This window comes from Gorilla gorilla, chromosome 4, assembly GCF_029281585.2.
Source record: "Gorilla gorilla gorilla isolate KB3781 chromosome 4, NHGRI_mGorGor1-v2.1_pri, whole genome shotgun sequence".
NCBI classification, from domain to species: domain Eukaryota; kingdom Metazoa; phylum Chordata; class Mammalia; order Primates; family Hominidae; genus Gorilla; species Gorilla gorilla.
Genome location: NC_073228.2, coordinates 158,118,122 through 158,133,495, shown reverse-complemented (window position 1 = coordinate 158,133,495; position 15,374 = coordinate 158,118,122). Strand labels below are relative to the sequence as shown.

General features: G+C 44.3%; 1 protein-coding gene across 2 annotated transcripts in view; it reads right to left on the bottom strand.

Moving 5' to 3' along the window:
• GALNT10 (polypeptide N-acetylgalactosaminyltransferase 10) overlaps window positions 1-15,374 on the bottom strand; it is a 310,021-nt gene that overhangs the window by 122,545 nt on the left and 172,102 nt on the right. For both annotated transcript variants that reach the window (XM_063706890.1, XM_055387587.2), the window contains 2 exons: window positions 3,342-3,444; window positions 203-341 (listed from right to left, as the gene is read on the bottom strand). In XM_063706890.1, the coding sequence (XP_063562960.1) occupies window positions 203-341; window positions 3,342-3,444 (242 nt within the window). The remainder of the gene's footprint in view (window positions 1-202; window positions 342-3,341; window positions 3,445-15,374) is intronic.

Here is a 15,374-nt window from a genome sequence, read left to right as displayed (position 1 = left end):
TGAAAAGAGGAAGGAGGCTGGCTCATCTGGAGAGACAGTATTATCTCCTACCCCTCAACACCATGAACCTTTGCACAAATGCCTGTGTAAGAGGAGGGTGTCTCCGTCAGCAGGGCTCCATGTACCTGCTTCCTTAATTAATTCTCAACAACAGCCAGGGAAACATCCTTAGATCTCAGAATTTGAGAGCTGTTACACTCACTTTGGGTGCCGGATATCTGGGAGAGAGCGATTCAAGGAGATTTTATCACTGACGTAGATGTTAAATCCATTTTCTCGGTATGCCTGATCCACTCTCTCAGCATCGGTCATGGGGTAAGGTCTTCCTTGTTCTCCATTTCCTAGAAGCAAAGAGCAAATTTGATGTTGCTAATGATGTATGGGGTACTGTATATGGAGTGGGGAAAAAGGATGAAAAATATGATTAAACCTCCAAGATAAAACTTGATTTGGATATAGAGCATAGCTCAGTTTTTGCAGGGGGAAGTACAAAGAGTAGGAGGGGAGCAAGCATTTATTCAGACACTTTGCACATCTTGCTCTCATGTAATCACAGCAGCTCTGCGGGGTGGACATGAGACCTCTCATTCCACAGAAAGATAATCTGAGACTAAGAAAGGTTATCAAATCAAATCAAATCAAAACCCATGCTCCCCTCACTCCGTCAGGAACTCCAAAGACCCCTGCCCTCGCAGACCAGTCACTGGACAGCTAGGTCCACCATCTGTGAGCTGATCAATCTTGGGTCAAGTCCCACCAGCTCTCAGAGCTAAAGCTTCCTCCTCTGATACCCACAGCACACTTGGAAGAGTCAAATGAGAGTTGCCTATTTGAAAGCTTTTTGTAAACTATAAAACACCTCATAAACACGAGGAAAGATGATTACTGTAGGTAAGGCAAACTTTATAAGTAAATCAAAATTGCCATAAATGATAAAAGATGCTTTGATTTTATTTTTGTTTTTAGGCCAGCAAACAAATTAAGATCTGCCTACTCTAAATCAGGAGTGCCTGAAAAGTGTGGCTTTGAGTCATGGATTTGGGTGGGTTAAAGTGCTAGCTTTCCTTTCTCTGCACAACCCATCTGGAGAAGGAGTGTGATACTCCAGGAAATTTTTCTCTAGGTTCCCAGGGTGCATATGGTAAGTGGGAATGTCCACATCGACCCCTGCAATAGTAGCTTAAGAATCTGTCATTGGTGAGGATCTTGAAGAAATGGCAATAAAATCAACGGGTTAAAAATCATCTTGCCTTCTGGAGCTTGTGGACTGAGCAACACCTATTTACTCTGCAAAGTAAACATTGACAAAGTCAGATTTCCAGGAAGGTGCAAGCTGAGACGTGGAGCCCAAGGGCTCTGACTACTCCAATCCAGTCAGGCAAGAAACAGGTCTCTGTCATCTACAGCTTGTAATGCTTCATAAGACATCATGGATTAGACCCCAGGACAGATAACATGAGGGACCCAAACACAGTAAGCAGGAGACCAGAAGTGTTTGCTCAGGGAGGGAAGCTTCAGAAGGGTAGTACAGGAGACCAATGCACAGTTCAGGCTCTGGAGCCAGATGGAGTGGAGTTCCAAGGCCAGCCCTACCATCCCCAGCTATGCCATCTTGGACATGCCTTCAGCCTTTCCGAGTCTGAAGATTTTGCCCTTTGTATTAATTAGAATGAGAAGGTTCAATGTGAATGATGTGATGATTAAGGAGGTAATGCAGGCAAGATGCCTGGCACAAAGTTAGCGTTCGACAGATGCAGGTTATTATTATTCTTAATGTCTCCACCGCTCGTTACTCTTGTCTTGCTGGTTAACCCAATGTTAATAATTCTAGTATGTCTGGCAAATCAGCTCTTCCCAAATGTTTTCTTTCTTAATTTAAGCAGCACCGGCTGGGCATTGTGGCTCATACCTGTAATCCCAGCACTTTGGAAGGCCGAGGTGGGCAGATCACTTGAGGCCAGGAGTTCGAGACCAGCCTGGCCAACATAGTGAAACCCCAACTCCACTAAAAATACAAAAATTAGCCTGGCGTGGTGGCACAGGTCTGTAATCCCAGCTACTTGGGAGGCTGAGGCAGGAGAATCATTTGAACCTGGGAGGTAGAGGTTGCAGTAAGCAAAGATTGCACCACTGAATTCCAGCTTGGGTGACAGAGTGAGACTCCATCTCAAAAAAAAAAAAAAAAAAAAAAAAAAGAGCAGCGCCCATTCCCCCTTCTCATTTTCTGGCATCTCTAGATTTCTCTTATCATCAGTTAAGTTATTGCACCAGCTCTATTCAGAGCCTTGTGGTAAGCTGGTTTTGTCATCATGTAACTTTAAAAAATCAATAGTGGTGGGAAGCTTTAACAGAGATAAAAATGAATAAAATATTAATACCAATCCCTTAGATTTCTACAGTGCTTTCTAGTATTGCAAAGCTACTACATACTCATTGCTTTATTTGGCACCCTCACAATAACATCCTGAGGTTGTCAAAGCAGGAAGCATGAGGCATGAGTCCCACGGACAGATGGAAAAACTGAGGCTCTGGGAGTATGGACTTTATCTACTGATTAGATGGCTGTAAGTGGCATCAGAGCTGCTCTCCTGACTCCTTAGTCCAGGCTCCCTAGAGTTGATTCTCCATATAATTTCTGTACCACCTTACCCCAACCCTTCCCAACTCACCAGTGTAAACGGAACTGCTCCCAAGACTAATTAGCCAAAGAAAACTTTAGCTGAAGCCCTCTAAGTTGACTCAGTCTCATGGCTGCAGTGTTAGGTAGGAATCAACTCTGTCCTCCCTCCAGACCCGGGTTCAAATTCCAAGTTTGCCTCTTTCTTTCTGTGCAACAGTGGGCAGATTACCACCCCTCTTAGCGCCACAGGCCCCTTCTTATTAAATGGGCCATAAAGGTTGATCTGAGGTTTCACAGAGGAAATTTCCAAGTACAGAGCATGGATCTTCCTCACCATAGGTGTTCAATAAATGCTGGCTCTTATTATTACTGCTCCTTGTTTTAGTTGTAATCTCATAAGGGAGAGACATTTCTATCCTATAAAAATAAAATAGAAAATATCCTTTATAAGGGACACATTTTCTATCACCCAGTAAAGGTGGCAGGCAAATTCTTGCAGGCAGCAGATCTGGTGATGGGAGTGGAGAAAGGGGTCAGCTAACCGGTGAAGAGGGGCATCTGGGAATCAGGGGAAGGGATGGTGGCTGACAGGGAGGGAGCCAACAGGAGGTCCAGACACCCCTGCTAAACACACACACACACACACACACACACACACACAAAAGCATATGTGCATGTGCCCTTCACAGAGCCCACCCATGGCCAATCCTGCCCTCCGTACCTACGCGCTGAGCGTCCCTCCGGATGGCCTCCTTGTCATGCCAGTCCTTCAGCTTCTGCCCATCTCCCAAGAAAAATGTTTTCTTTTGTCGACTGTGTGAGCCCTTAAAAAAAGACAAAAACTATGAAAAATAGAAAAGGGCAAATCAGTAACACAGGCCCAGGAGTTACACTGCCTAAGGGAGCTTTGTATTGACCAAATGCCTGTCATCCTGGGTTCCTTTATCCACTCCCTCAGCATACCTTTGTTGGTGCCTTGCCATGTGCCAGCTAGGTTTGCAAAGGTCAGCAAGATGTCATGAACGCAGTGTCTACCTTTCAGGAACTCACAAATCGGTGGTGGAGAAAAAAGATGAACACACTCTTTTCACCCAAGGGAGAAAGTGCGCAGCGTGGTGCCACCCAACAGAAATATAACGTGAGCCACATGTGTAACCTGAAATTTTTTAGTATCCACATTTTAAAAAGTAGGTGAAGTTGTTTTAACAATGTACTCTACCTAAAATATTACCACTTCAACATGCAATCAATGTAATACACTGATTAAGGTATTTTACATTCTTTTTTTTAGGGGGATGGGGAATGGGAGATAAGGTCTCACTCTGTTGGCCAGGCTAGAGTACAGTGGCACCACGATGGCTCACTGCAGCCTCGAACTCCAGGGCTCAAACGATTCTTCATCCTCAACCTCTGAGTAGCTGGGACTACAGGTACGTGCTACCATACCAGGAAATTATTTTTTGTAGTGATGGGGGTCACCCTATGTTACCCAGGTTGGTCTTGAACTCCTGGGCTCAAGCTGTACTCCCACCTCAGCCTCCCAAAATGCTGGGATTACAGGCATGAGCCACCATGTCCGACCTACATTCTTTTTTTTGTACTGCCTTTGAAATCCAGTGTGTATTTTACACTTGTGTTCATCCCGATTCAGACCCATTTCAAGTGCTCAACAGTTGCATGTGGCTTGGATAGGGTAGGGGCTCAGAGAATGCACTACATGAGTTCAGTTCCACTGGGGAGAAATGGAGAATGTTTCATGGACCTGAGTGCATTTGGGCTGGGCCTCAGACAGGTCGACAGGAGACGCAGGCAAGATAAACATCCTGGGCACTGACTTGTGATGTTTGGGTAAAGAACGGCAAAGCTGTGTGTGGCCCAAGGAGAAGGAGTGCCGCAAGCAAGAGCAGATGGCAGGTCTTGGACATCTGTATGGTCTTGAGGGCCCGGACCCAAAGAGAGTAAACATGTGGCAAATGGGCATGGAATGTATGAACAAGCAATTGAATGGCTGAAAGGAAAAAAAATATATATATATATATATATCAGCCCCAAGAGAGCAGCCCCCAGGGGCTGGGCTTTGACAGCATTTATCATTTACCTGGGGAGGTGAGCCCACCCTCATGCGCCCATTAGGAAGCAGTTTCCCTAATTAAAGGAGGCTGCATTCCAGTGACTGGGGTCAGCAGAAGGAACCTGATACTTTCTCAAGCCAACAGTCAAGTCAAAGGCCTCCAGGCCCAGAGCCTTCCCCAGGTAATGCTGCACCACACAGCTACTTACATATCTTCCATGTTCATGTAAATACTTTCTGAAACACCTTGCCCATTACAAATCTTGCAGACTTGTTCTTGCCACTGTGGCAGGCAGAATCCAACAGTGCTATTTCCTATATAATTAACTTCAAAGGCCCTGATGTGTGGTGTGCTGGACATTAGTGCTAACAAGAAGCCCCCTGAATAAAATCGTCCCTGCGCTTGTTTATTAAGCCTCTGGTTGATGCCTGTGTTAGCAGGTTTTCCACAATGGCTCAACTTCTTTATAACAGCTCTAGTAATAATAACAATCCTTTGTATTCTCTCTCCTATAGACCTCTCTGAATTGCAAGAAGATAATTCTGAAAGTTGGTGTGCTAGATGTCTTGGTTAGAGAGGGGGAAAAAAAACTACAAAAACTAAGGCCGCATGTTTTCAACAGTTCTCAGCATTCTTAGAAATCACAGAAGCTGAGCTGGAAGGTCCTTATGGAATCATCTAATCAGTTCAGGATACAGTTCTACAGGAGGGGACCCCGGCACTGCCTTGGGAAGAGGAAGGCTGAGAGTAGGGGCTTGCTCTGCCTGCTCTTCAATCAGAGCAACAACACATCTGTTTTATGTACTGGGGTTCCATGTGGGATTTCATTTGAAGACAGTTCTTCTGCTAAAAATAAATAGATATCAAATTTCCTACACAAGCAAACAAATATATCTGGAAGCTGAGCTAGGACCACTTCCCTATACCACAGACAGAGAAACCAAGCCTTGGGGTAGGCCAGGAACCTGCCCAAGGTAATATTCTGCTTCTGTGATGTCAAGGTTGATCAGTTAGGGGCTAGTTAGCTCTCCTTTCTTCAGCCCTCCCTCCCAATCTCTTTTTCCTCTTCTGCTGCCCACAGATTGGAAACTTTGGTTGATTTCTTCAGCCCTGGTGGGACTAGAGGCTCTGCAAACTGAGGATCTTTTAATGGAAGGCACAAAACTAAAGCCATGGTGCTCAAAGTGTTGTATCTGAAGGGGACAGGATGGGTGCCACCTGGGAACTTGCCAGAAATGCAAATTCCCAGGGTCTTACCCTAGACCTCTAGAAGCAGAAGCTCTGGGGATGGGGCCCAGCAATCCACGTTTTAGCAAGCCCTCGAAGAGATTCTGATACATGCTGAGGTTTGAGAACCGCTGGTCTACAATGAAGCAGATGATAATCCTACCTGATCTGTGTTGTCACATGAAGTTGAGCAGATAATTATCATAGAAGGCTGCAAAACCCTGAGGCCCGTGGGCCAAATGTGGTCACTGGCAAACAACCTGGTGGCTTTCAAGGTGCTTTTCGTTTTGGTTTGGTTTTCTTAATTCTAGTGTGAAAATGGGGAGATTTCATATTGTTTTATCAAGATTTTTGGCTTCTCTTGAAAACCTAAAAGACATGCCAGTACTGGGCTGACTTCCCTCAGCTCATCAGCTGGGCTGTGTGGATGGGGCACGTCTCCCAGTTTGCCACAGTCCCTACCATTCCTTATTGCATTTCACCTGCCTCCCATCTCTCATTTTTGTTACCTGCCTGGCCCTGGTGAGCTTGAAACATGCTGGGATATTCACGAATGTATCCTGGTCGGGGAAGATTAGAAACTATGAGGACTAGGAGATAAGAAGCCCTGGAGGACATGGGAGAAGTTATTTTGTTCCATGAAGTCCTAAGGCTACACTAAGGGCCAATGGTAGACGTTACTGAATGGTTGAGGGGCCTCAGACAGAGAAGAAATTCCAAAAGTTGGGTTGCTGCTAGGATGAAATAAAACCATTTGGAAGAAGATATTAGAAGTGGCCAGGAATAGAAAGATTGAGTGTTCATCAGGATGTGAAGGAGAAGAATCAAGTGCGGGGCTGGGACTAGTGCTTCTCAAATTTTAATGTGCAGGAGAATCATGTGCGGATCTTGTTAATGCTGATTCTGGTACAGTAGGTCTAGGGCGGGGCCTGAGATTCTGCATTTCTAACAGGAACCCAGCTGATGCTGACGCTGCTGGGCCAAAAAAGACACTTTGAGTAGCAAGGGTTAGGCAACCTTTAAAGGGCACTTCAAGAGTCTAAGATTCCATGAAGGATACTATTTCCTCTACAAGCTTCTGAAAGTCTTCCAGTGCTACTGGGAATGGGGTACAGGGATAAATCTCACTGTTTTGACCTCACAGAAGTAAACCCCTAGAATCATGTTCTCAAAATGAAACACTGGATTGCTGAACTGATGGCATTGAGAATTAAGGCTCCAAAATCCTGGGAGTTTCATACCTAACTCCACTGCCTCTGCCTTATGATGCACACTGCTCCCTCTATCCCTCCCTCCCAGGGTCTGCAGAGATGAACTATGCTGTTTTAGGTCTCATTGGTCCTTATACCTTCCCTAAACCAGGAGGACTTTGGAGCCTGCTGACACAGGGAGTTCTACATGTCTAAGCATGCAGCTGCTAGAGTCCTCAGCCATCTGAGCTAAATAGCTGCTCAGAGACAATTAGTCCACCTCCGCTCATCTTACAGATAAAGGAACTGAAGTCCAAACAAGCCAAGCTACCCAACCAAGGCCTCATAGCAGGCAAGAGGATAAAAACCATGTCCTTTGACTCCCAGGTTAGTTTTTAGTGGGAAAGAACCCTTGAGTGTGACCTTGCATGAGCTACAGGAGTCACAGGTACCTCAATTTTCCCACCTGGAAAATGCAGACAGCACTACCTGCCCAAAAGGTGCTTTCAGATGAACTGAGACAATCACAAACAGTATAGCCTGAGCACTCTCCTAATTTACACATGGATTGAGGACACTGACTCCTTTAGGATTTTAAGAATCTACTGTAAATTGACATCTCACCAAATCACATAGATATAGAACTCAAATTTTATTGTATAGGTTAAAAAGTATCCCAGTTATAGGTCTGGGCCTTCAGTAGGGTGGAAAACTAGTTTCAGTCTTAAAATTATAGAGTTGGTCAGGCGTGGTGGCTCACGCCTGTAATCCCAATACTTTGGAAGGCTGAGGTGGGCGGATCACTTGAGGTCAGTTTGAGACCAGCCTGGCCAACATGGCGAAACCATGTCTCTACTAAAAATACAAAAAAAAAAAAAAAAAAAAAAAAAAATTAGCTGAGTGTCGTGGCACACACCTGTAATCCCAGCTACTTGGGAGGCTGAGGCAGTAGAATCACTTGTACTCAGGAAGCAGAGGTTGTGGTGAGCCGTGATTGTGCCACTGCACTCCAGCCTGGGCAACAGAGTGAGATTCCGTCTCAAAAAAAAAAAAAAAAAAAAAAAATTACAGAGTACATGGAGCCCGAAGGGCCCTAAGAATCCTATCCAAAAACCTTAACAGAAATTGTGGTCAATTTCAGGTGGTTTACAAGCCTCTGAGGACAATCCATGGTATTTCTAGAGATAGTGCAGATTAAGAAACCCCAGATCATCTGAACTATCACCAAATGTTTACTGACACCTACTCTGTACAAAGCAGTGTGTCAGGCACCAGGGATTCAGGTTTGACAGCACAGATACTGCGTAGGCCTAATGAGGTTTACAGAAAGATCAGTCTCTTTCAAAAGGTGGTTCTTGGAGAACCTGGGCCCTTATTATAGATGCAAATTCCTGGACTCACACCCTGAACCTACTAAGTAAAAATATCTACAGATAGGAGCCCAGGAAGATACCTTTTTTAGAAAACACATTCTCCATGTGATTCTAATTCACAATAAAGTTGGAAGACCTTTGGTCTAAATCTAGCTGCCTCATTTTACAGATACGAAATCTGAGGCTAACAGAGTAGAATCGACTTGCCCTAAATCCTACAGCTTGTCAGCCCCAAGGACCAAACCAGAGCTCGCAGTTCTCTCCCTGGAATAGACTGTAAGCTTCTTGAAGGCAGGGGCATTACACCACTGCACTTTCCTAGGCCAATACCTGACTAATCTTAGGCCCTTGAAAAATACCAGCTGAATGAATGAATGAATGCTCATCAATGGGAAGGGTAGTCTAGTTTAATGACTTGGAACATTCTGGTTCCAGAGTTAGGAAAACCTAGGTTTTACTTCCTGGGCAGGTGGAGCCCAATTTCCCTGACTGATAAATAGAGAAAACTAACAGAATAAGAGTATCTGTTGGGAGGATTAACTGAGCTAATCCGGGACAAAGTGTCCCAGTGTCTGGGACAAAGTTAGGTCCTCTCCTAGTAAAGGTGAGCTACTATGAATACATTATTTTTAGGGAAAGTTTATGAAAACACGGTATGTTCGTGTTTGTGATAACCATGTTTGGAGGAATAGGAGAGCGAATGGGAAACTAATAAGAAAAACTGTGGGTCCTGCAGAGGCAACCTATCTAACACCTGATTCAATTCAACTGGCTCTTGCTGATAACAGGATTTAGAATTTCCTCATTAACAGGATGTCATATGCCCACGTCGAAACACAGTGTTCTTCAAGGAAAGAAAAAAGTCTTAGTTAATAGTGGCATTCTACAATAGAAACAAATGCCACAAGACCATTAACAACAGAAAAGGCAGGAACATTGCTTCTCAAAAGACAGCAATTCTTATGCAATAGCAATCACTTAATATTATGTAAAAGAGCACGTCTGGATTTTTCTATCCAGAGGTAATTTTAAGTTTCTTTAATTCTGTAAGCTCAAAGATTTGTCTACAAAAGCTGTAATTATTTTCCTTCAACAACCATCTTTTGCTACTTTGCTTTCTCTTGGTTTCCAGATGTCCTTCTGCTACAGGAAGCAAAGGGGTTAGGAAGGAACATGGCAAGAGAAGTGAGGGAGAGTGTGTGGAGGAGACTGGCAGAATCAATGTGGAAATCACATTAAATAATAAATTGGTAATGGATTTTGACTGGCTGCTCTAAATAACTGCTTCTGGTATCTGCATGCTTTTACTTAACATTCCACTAAAAGAATCGATTAGTGTTCAAACGCACACACACACACACACATACGCACACACACAAATGGAATTTTAATCTTTGTTTAATCACTATTTAGCAGGCCTGGCAGCCTTTGGAGGTAGGAAAGAATGGTGGTGAAGCAAGCCAACTACATTCTGCTCAAGAAGGAAGATTTGTTAAAGTGCATACTCTAATCCCAAGACTGCAGACTTGGCAAAGAGCATCTCTGGCTGAGCTGGCCAGTGTCTTCAAAACAAGGAAAGGGCTGTATGCGCTCAAACAGCAATGTTGGAAGGAAAACTGAGCAGGTCATCTGCTTCATCCACAGTCTGAGGCTGTGTTAGAGACCAGGCTCTGCTGCAAATTTTAGGATGGCTCCCCTCCACCTTCCTCTCAAAGAACCCTACAAAGGCAATGAAATGATTTTGCTTTGAGGTTTAAATAACTATGTAATTTCAAACATCTGTTTATCTACCAAGTAGATTAATAAACTTCTCTCTCTCTCTCACACACACACATACACATGCACACACACGCACACTCTCTCACACACACACACACACACACACACACACACACAGCAAAGCAATCTCTTCAAGATCACCTTCAAAGAGGACCAGGTAGGGCTTAATTTAGCTCAAAGCATATAAAGTTTAAACAAGGGAGTTTGGACAATTAGATAAATGTACTTTCTTCATGAGTTTTGAGGACATAAGCTGGATTGTTTTTATTAATTCATTCATCCAAACAATGATTATTGAGGGCCTACTATGGCCAAAGACCTCTGGGAGAGACAAAGATGAACAAGGTAGTCCATGGCCTCCACAAACAGCTATGAGACAAGTATATAAGGGAGGAAAACACACATACACACATACAAGCCTATAACATAGTGCCTTGAAAGCTGTACAGATAAATTCGATAGATATTTACAAAAGCCAAAAATTAAATTCTACCTGGGATGATCGGGGAAGAATTCCTACAGAAGCAGTCTTTGACAGGAACCTGAGAGAAGGGGTAGGATTTTAACTGGTAGCAGTTGAGGGGTGGGGGTTGGGGGTGGAATCCAGCTAGAGGGAAAGTATGTGGAAAGAATGCGAGTTAGAAAGCGAAGGGCATATTTACTTAAGGGCAAGGAGCCTGATTTGGCTGGAGTGAGCAGGATGCAAAAGTGAGTCACGAGCAATAAGACCAGGAAGGAAGTCTGGACCAGAATTGGAGGGCCTTACATTTGAGCTGCTTGGCAGGTGGCAGCCACAGTAAGCCTTTGAGCAAGGAACAGGTTGAAGTAGAACTCCAAGAATAAAATACGTTACTACCTTTCCACTTTCAATTAATCTCAGAATCCTCCTCCTCCCATGAGAAATGCAAGGAGAAAGATGATTTTGTTTTCATTCAGAGAAAATGTCCCCTTTTCATAGGCTGAGGATCATTCATTCTGGTACCCCACAGTCAGACTTAAGTGAGGCTGACCTAACCCTAGCACCTATTCAGTAGGCTGCTGTTTTGAGAAAACTTAACTTTCACTATAACCAGGACCAAGCTGTATGAGAAAAAAATCAAACCGGAATGGCACTATTTATGAATGGAAGGAGGCACTACAACCCAGCAACCACTAGACTACGTCTGCTGGGCCCATGTCAGGCAAGTCCTGCTGTTCCAATCAGCAATAGGGCTGTGTCTGTTGTCCCCACTCCAGTAACTCCATTGTCTCAACGCCAGGATGCTGAAATCTGAAATCTGGCCCTTCTCTAAGAGGGGAAGGTCACTCACAGATAGGAGCCATTGTTTCAAAGGGCTGATCCTGTGTTTCCAAGGGCAGAACCATATCAACCCTCCAATTCCTTTGTTTGGTGTAGGTGGCTCTAGAAAAGGTCATTTGCTATGTAAGGCATGAAAGCTCATTAAAAGATTTTTTAAACAGCAGGGAGAAAAAAAAGCCAAGATACTTTGGAATGTGTGTTATCTAAAGGGCAAATAGAACCTTCAGTAGCTTTTCCCTTCCATTCTAAAAGAACAATTTCAACACTTTCTTCAGGATAAGTGCCCAAATGTTTTATCACTGGGAAAAAAAAAAAAAAACAAATCGACTCTGATCGATAATTTGATAATGTTCATCTGAGTCTCTTACCTATCAATCCATCTGTCCATCTGTCTGTCTGTCCATCTGTCCATCAACTTAAGTGTATGATGAACACAAGCACAAATCAAGCCTTGTGCTAGGTGCTGAGGATATACTGGTGAGGAAGATGGACAGGGGTCCTACTCTCATAGAGCTTATAGAAGTATGTGTGGTGGTGGGGAAATGCAGACTTTCATCCAAAACTACAGGTAAATTAAAAAAGCTACAGTGGCAGGCCATAAAAGAGGGGTACATGGTACAAAGAGAGTCCCTTTTTTTCAGATCAGACTGGGGGGATCTGATCCAGCCTGCAAGGTTTTCTTGAGAAAATTGGATTACAGGTTAACTCAGTAGAAAGAGGAGTACAGAGCATTCCAGACAGAGGGAAAAGTAAAGATATGCAAAGATTCTGTGGCTGAGCAAACATGAATCATAGGAGGGCCTGGAAGAGCAGTGTTTGTGGTGCACAGAGAAGCAGGGAAAGTCTGGTAGGAATGAGAGGTGGACAGGGGTGAGGATTCCCCAGGAGCATTTAGAAATACAAGTGTTTTCTATAAGGAGGTGATAAGATCAGGTTGCATTTGGAAAGCTCTCTTGTAGCCAAGTGGAAAAGGGATTAGGAGGCCAAGAGGAGGGGTGGAGGCTGGGAAGGAGGCTATCACAGTGACGCAGGCAGAGATGATGCTAGCTTGTGCTGGGAAGGCAGAAGTAGGGGTGGGCACACACAGATTTTTTTTAAAAATAGGGTTACTAGGGTCCTGTGGGTTTGAGTCAAGAAATATAGCCTGAGAACTTGGACAGTCAGATGAGAAGTTCATCTGTAAGATCTGGATATCAATAGTCCCACAGATGCAGGTGAAACCCACCTGGGACCTGAGCCCAGCTCTCCCCTCACCTAGCCTGGTGTCTGTGTCATCACATGTTACTTTTAAGTTTCAATACTGTCCATAGAAAGCAAGTCAGGAAATCAGACCTAATGAGATAGGATTTTATGTCTATTTCACCTTCAAGAATTCAGTGACACACAGTCAAGAAAGAAGAGAGAAACCCTACAAGGGTGGTGGCGAGCCTCCCGTGCTCATGCAGAGTGTGCCTTTGCCCTCACAGTGTCCCTGGAGGCCCCAGTTCTCTCCGGCCCCTGGAAGTGTGAGCGCTGTGTGCTGGGGGAGCCTACTCTAGGAAGATAAGTATTTTCATTACCTCAGAAGGCACTGTGATTACTTCAGCCAAAGAAACAGTTATCACTGGTGTTCAAGCTGGAGTTAAAACTGCCTACACTGGACTTTTGAGAGGTGGTGTGTCTTCATATTCCATGGGCGATTGTCAAGGGTGATTCTGATTTTGTTATTTTCACCTTAAGTGGTGGGTTTATTATAGCCTAACTCTTTCATGAGATTAGACTTGACTATATTATTATCGTCATTATATCCACTTTGTAGATGACAAAACTGAGGCTTGGAGAGAAAATCGATATGAAAGCGTTTTGCAAACTGCCAACCACCACATGAGTGTAATCATCATAGCTAATAGCACCTACCACATGTACCTGCCCATTCCTTCCCAAACTCAGTATCTAGAAAGGCTGCAGGAACATAGCTCTCAAATATGGAAAACGTGCTGAGATGAATCATACTTCTGTACCAAGAGGGCAATTCACAAGAGGTTTTGAAAATCTCAGTCTAGCTGAAGTGTGATCAATCACAGGAAAGCCCCTAGAGAGTGCTCTTCTTAGAGGCTTGACGGGCTGGGCAGGAGCAAGGGCTGCAATATTGCTCTGCACAGCAGCTGTGGATGGGTAAAAAGAAAAAAAGGAACTGGAAAGCTCATCAGAAGGCAAGTTCCTACTTTTCAGAGAGAGACTAAAAAATGACTGCAAACACATCCTATTAGTCTCCTAGCTGGGTAAGTAGGGTTGAGCCACGCAGTAATAAAGTAGTTGCTCTAATAATAGTAATAATTATAATCATAATCCCCTACATTCTGAAGACAGCAGACCAAAGTGAAGAAGACCATCTGCTTTGGCATCAGAAATGCCTAGGCTTGTGCCACAGTTCTGTTTATTAGCTCTGTGATCTTGGGCAAGTTACGCTATTTTCATAAGCCTTGGTTTCCCAACTGTAAAATGGGGGAAATTAATAGTACCTAGCATAAAGGTTATTATGAGGATTAAATGAGATGCAGCAAGTATAGCTCTTAGCAGTGTTTGGTATCTAGAAAGCACTAGCAATGCTAGCTACCATTATTAGTTACTATTTGGTAGTATTTTATAATTTACAAAGCATTTTTATATTTATGTCCCATTCCTTCCTCTCAGTTGCACCAGGGTAAAAGCAGACATCACCAACCTATTGTAATATCCTTCCTTGTGGATCCCAGACTTCGAGAATCTTTCTCAACACTGTGCTCCAAGCAGCGCTTACCCATCAGCTGGCATTGGTCAGGGGACAGGACCCATCTGCCACAGCTGCCTTAAGCTGGAAGAGTGAATTTCCAAGTACACCTGGTAGACAGTGACCCACTGGTTGATTTCCACAATCTTGGCTCTTTGGGCTGGCTGGCTGCTCACTGCTTGCAAAGGTCCCCCAAGAGGGGGAGATGGGTAGGGGCATGGGGAAGCAACATGTAACTGATGGTAGTCCCCTCCTCTTTGGACTCCTTCCTGGCCCAGGAGGAAAGTCTCTGCATGAACAATGATGTTGGCCTCCTCCATCTCCCATCTTGGAAACTGAGAACTCTCTGAACTCTTCTTCTTTGTTTCTCTTAGGGTGGAGGCCACAAAAGGCTCTGAATCTCCTGGGCAGCACCCAGCCCCTTACCTATCCCACCTCACTCTCACTCTGTCACTCTGGTATTCTTGTTTTTATTTATTTTTTTTTAAGAGATAGGATCTTGCTCTGTTGCCCAGGCTGGCTTGCAGTAGCATGATGATAGCTCACTGCAGCTCCAGCCTTGACCTCCTGGGCTCAAGCAATCCTCCTGCCTCAGCCTCCCAAGAAACTAAGACTACAGGTACATGCACCACCACACCTGGCTTTTTTTTTTTTTTTACAGACGAGGTCTTATTATGTTGCCCAGGTTGGTCTCAACCTCCTGGCCTTAGGTGATCGTCCCACCTGGGACTCCCAAAGTGCTGAGATTACAGGCGTGAGCCATCATGCCCAGCCTCTCTTGTTCTTATATAACGATTTCTTAGATATATGGTGTCCCAGGCAGGATGTGTGAGGTGCAACCACAAGAGAGCACAAAGGACAGTCTTCCCAGACCACAGCAAACTGCTATGAATGCAGATGCTCCCACAGGAATCACCTAAACCCTCAGGCAAGCTTCCCTAACCCCTCTGGCTAGATCACTGCCCCTGATATGGGACCTTACAGCATCCTCACTGCTCCTTTGTGACTTCACATTCATTTGGATGATCATTTGAATATTGTCTATCTCTCCCCAAATTGTGAGC